This window comes from Apium graveolens, chromosome 6 (assembly GCF_009905375.1).
Source record: "Apium graveolens cultivar Ventura chromosome 6, ASM990537v1, whole genome shotgun sequence".
Taxonomy (NCBI): Eukaryota; Viridiplantae; Streptophyta; class Magnoliopsida; order Apiales; family Apiaceae; genus Apium; species Apium graveolens.
In genome coordinates, this window is record NC_133652.1 from 12,930,156 (window position 1) to 12,934,695 (window position 4,540).

Genomic DNA, 4,540 nt, shown 5'->3' on the forward strand with positions numbered 1-4,540 from the left:
CAACTCAACTCAAATAAGAATGTAATAAGTAAATAGTGGATCTACCGTCAGAGAGATCTCGCAAAGTAATATTTGTCAAAGGATTCAGAAACAAGGTTCATCTACAGACTTGAGGAGTTAATTCACTGGAAGAAGTTCAAGAAGTTGATCATGCCTCAGTGATATAAATCAAGATCGTGGATTTAATCAAGTGACAGAGATCTCGTCAGGGTATCAATAAATTACAAGGATTTAATCTGAAGAAAATCAAAGTGTCAGAGTCAAGACATGAAGAAACGTCACGGAAGTTAGTCACTCATGAACCAGACAGTACATCGAGTGTCAACGTTGAAGTGGTGGAATTGATTCATAATTTTCAGTGATTTTCGGAAGATTTGCAGAAGAATGGTTGCTGCTCAAGACTAGAATTAATTCTCTATTAATTAATTAATTCATCTAATTTAATTAAGAAAATAAATTATATCTGTGAAGAATAATTTATTTATTAATTGAATTAATTGATTAATTAATTCTGAATTAATTCTAGGAATTTTAGGAATTTTCAGAAGCTTAATTGGATTAAATTCAAGCATTAAATCAGCAAGACAATTGAAAATGAACTAGCATGACAATCTGGATTGTCATACCGATTGTCATGCTAGGCCATTCTCCATTGTCATACCGAAAGTTACTCTAGGAGGGTAATTGTCTTGCTAGTTCATTCTGATTGTCTTGCTAGTTCATTCAGATTGTCTTGCTAGTTCATTCAATTGTCCTACCGAAAGTCATACAAGCTATAGGATTGTCATGCCAATTCAATTCTATTGTTGTGCTGATTTAAAAAGAAGCAGAAGACTTTTCTTTAAACAATCTCAATCATTTATTCAAGAACAAGAGACAGCAGCCGCAGCAAAACATTTTATCTTCATCTGCTTATTTCAAAGATCATAATTTCTAGATTGTAATGTTAAATCTAATCCACTAGAAATCTTTATCTTGTTCTTGTATATCAATCTAGCGGATTAAAATCCCTAGAACTTAATCTCAAATCGCATTTAGCATTTGATCTTTTAATTACAAAAATAGAAAAAGTTCATGTCGAATTTATTCTAGATTTGTAATAATTGATTTGAGATTAATACCTTGTAATCGATACAGTTGTTGTAACACATTTCAAGTTTAATAATATTTTTATTTAACTTGAATTTTGTTTCACATTTTTTATTCCGCATTTATTCGATTATTTGGTACTGTTTGTATTCAACCCCCCCTTCTACAAACACATTGGGACCCAACAGTAATTCTATTACTCATATGCCTCAATAGTATATTTTAATGACATAATCAAATTTTTGAAATCGTATAAAAATTGTAATCTTTTTATTATAATCATAACACAAATATCATACTCAACAGTTTGAGTTCGGTTTTTTGATTAAAGTTAAAAAATTTGACACGACACTTTGAAAATAATTATAATCTTTTAATTATAATTATAACACAAATATCGTACTCAATAGTTTGGGTTCAGTTTTTTAAGTAAAAGTTAAAAATTTTGACATAACCCTTATAGTATTATGATTTTTTAAAATTATTTAAATAAATTAACTCGAACTGTGCTTGATACGGATTATCAACTAGTTAAAAATATAATATGTAGAATAATAAAATTTAACAGAAATTAACATCAAAGGGGATCCTTTGTGTTAATATGGGGATCCTTTGTGTTAATATTAAATGAGAATAAGAAACCTGAGGATCCTTTGTATTAATATTAAAATGAGAATAAGAAACCTTAGTTAGAGGTAGTGATTAATTTGTGTGTAATATATTCAATATCTAATTATGTACTTTCATAATTTTAAAATAATATATGAAGATAGTAAGTAAATATTTGCTAATAAATATTTAGATCTTTTTACATGTGTTTCTAGTGTTCTCACAAAAATTATCCTAAAACTAATACCTGGAACATGAGAATAAATTATTGACCACTTAAGTTATCTAACATTCTTGTTATTTTGATGTTAATATCACCCCAAATATGTTTATAAATACAGCTAGACACAACAAGACCCTGACACAATATTTGTACACGGACTTGGGAAGTTAAAAATAGTTTCGAACTGGGTCGACTTGATTTATCTACCACAGAAGGATTGCTCCATCAAATTACAGACCTAACAATTATTTTAAAAAAAAACCATTATTTTTCAGGAAGAAAATTTACGATGAATTGATGATTGTGGTCGGTAGTGAGTCAGTGACCCTGCTCAAATTATTGTTCCGCCGTACTAAAAGATTGTGCATGCATGTGAGTTTCGGACCGTTTAATAAAGCAAACAGACACGTGACACATACTACAAACAAAGATTTGTCATTTCAACACTAAAGCAATCTAAAGCTCTCCCACCCTGTCTTTAAATATGTAATTACTTTTTATATGCTTTCATGTACACAGCGACACAGGAGCCTTAATATTGACACGCCATCACTTGATATTCTGTGTTTACACCTCCATTCTCACTCACAAAAAGCCACAAGTATCATTCTATAATTCTCGTAGTGTCCTAAAAAATGGCTCTTCTTTTACTTGTCTTACTGTTCATTCTTGCAATGGCTGGTCACTCCAGTAAGTTTTTTCACAAACAGTATTAATCTTGTACTTGATTTCTTAGCTGGTTGTGTTGTTTGATATTTTGTGTGATTTTTTAATTTATTTTACTGAACAGGTGGAGCTAATTATTGCTTATGCAAAGATGGGAGTGACTCAGTTTTGCAAAAGAATATAAATTATGCTTGTGGAGCTGGAGCTGATTGCTCAGCAATTAATCAGGGTGGTTCTTGTTTTAACCCAAACACTGTAAAAGATCACTGTAACTATGCTGTCAATAGTTATTTCCAGAAGAAGGGTCAAGCTTCTGGAAGCTGTGATTTCTCAGGGACTGCAATTCTTAGTTCAAATCCACCAGGTATGCATTATCTTTTTCCCATTGTTATAATCTGTCCTTTAGATTGTGAGCTTAATTTTGTGTGTTTTTTTTTGTTTATCATGTTTTACAGCAAGTACTAATGGATGTGTTTATCCTTCAAATGGCAGGTGTGTAAGTTTTTACCTTCTGACTTTCTGTCATTTGTTTTTTTTTCCCAGCTTTGAAATTTGTGGTTTGATTGCATATAGATCAGGTGGAGAATGATGATGTAAAAGATGTTAGGCTCTTTACAACTAGTAGTATGGTAATTAAGTCTAATGTTATAATCAATGAGAAGGCTGCTTTTTCTTTCCCTCAATTCTCCTTTGTGTATGAATCTATCCAAGGATTCTTAATTAAACAGTGTTGTTATCTGGAGAATCTATTCAAGGACTCTTCGTGTAATTTTTTTCATGTGTCCACTTCCGTTTATTTTTAGTACTGTATAATACAATCAGTGTCCACTTCCCATTGTAGGTTCTTGACAATATTTAAGACGTTCCTATTTAAGTATCTTCATTTTTGCTGCCAGATATACTATATAGTATCAACTATCAATGGACAACTTCTTTAGTTCTAATATACTTAAAGAGTTAATTATTTGTAATCGCATTTGTTTGGCAGTGGAGGAACCCCAACCACCCCAGGCACTGGATCACCTGGCATGGGCACCCCTGGCACTGGCACACCAGGCACCGGCACCCCGAGCACTGGGAAACCTGGAACTGGCACTCCGGGCACAGGCACACCTAGCACAGGAATCCCGAGCACCAGCACACCGCCAGGCATGGGAAGCCCAGGTACAGGAACACCGTCAACTACAGTTCCAGGAACTAGCCCATTCCTGGGACTTGGTCCAACAGGTGGTATCAGCAACACAAATCCAGACAGCAGTGGAACTGCAAGCCCTCATACAAGCACAGACATGTTTTACTCTATTACACTAACCCTCTTGCTTTCAAGCTTCTTCTGGTTTGGGGCCCTGAAACAAGAACTAGGGAAGTTAGATTAGCTTCTTCAACGTTCACCTATTTGGCATTAGAGCGGAACTTGGTTGAGGAAGATGTATTTTCTTGAACATTGACACTCAACATGCCCATCTTTATTTGTTCCCCTCTATTAAACGGATGGGAATTAGATCCCCTGGTAGCAATCTGTTATTTGACTTGAGAATCTGATCTCTTTCTTTCAGATTCACTCCATCTGTACAATTAATGAGAGCTGATAATTTTTAATATATTTAATCAGTATAAACTTATGCTGTATTTGAATTCCAGCTGGTATGTGCATTTACAATGTATGTGATTTTAATAGAATGGACTATATGAATTGTTAACATGAACCAGACTATGTAAATTGTTATTATGAAGTATGAAGCAGTTTATACAAACTACAAAGCCTTTGATCCTAGATGATGTGATTCAAGGAAAATGTTTGGAATGGATTCCTGTGTTCATATTAAAAACCTTAATTAAAATATTTCACATTAATTATCATGTCATTCTTTACAAAAAAAAATTACACAATTCTGTACACTAAATATACAAGTTTCAATTTTTAACAAGGAAATGACTTTAAAATCAAATATA

At 32.8% G+C, this 4,540-nt stretch overlaps 1 protein-coding gene across 1 annotated transcript; it reads left to right on the forward strand.

Moving 5' to 3' along the window:
• Positions 1-2,423: 2,423 nt before the first annotated feature.
• Positions 2,424-4,222, forward strand: LOC141663732 (uncharacterized). The gene is made up of 4 exons (XM_074469528.1): positions 2,424-2,611; positions 2,712-2,951; positions 3,043-3,079; positions 3,576-4,222. The coding sequence occupies exons 1-4, from the start codon at positions 2,557-2,559 to the stop codon at positions 3,961-3,963; spliced, it is 720 nt and encodes a 239-aa protein (XP_074325629.1). The 5' UTR covers positions 2,424-2,556; the 3' UTR covers positions 3,964-4,222.
• The last annotated feature ends 318 nt before the right edge of the window (positions 4,223-4,540 follow it).

What these genes read in the sequence shown, in the direction of transcription:
- LOC141663732 (XM_074469528.1), top strand. Translation starts at nt 2,557, where the DNA reads ATGGCTCTTCTTTTACTTGTCTTACTGTTCATTCTTGCAATGGCTGGT. An exon ending in TGCAATGGCTGGTCACTCCA is followed by an intron (nt 2,612 to 2,711) that starts GTAAGTTTTTTC and finishes TTTACTGAACAG; the next exon opens with GTGGAGCTAATTATTGCTTA. An exon ending in TCTTAGTTCAAATCCACCAG is followed by an intron (nt 2,952 to 3,042) that starts GTATGCATTATC and finishes CATGTTTTACAG; the next exon opens with CAAGTACTAATGGATGTGTT.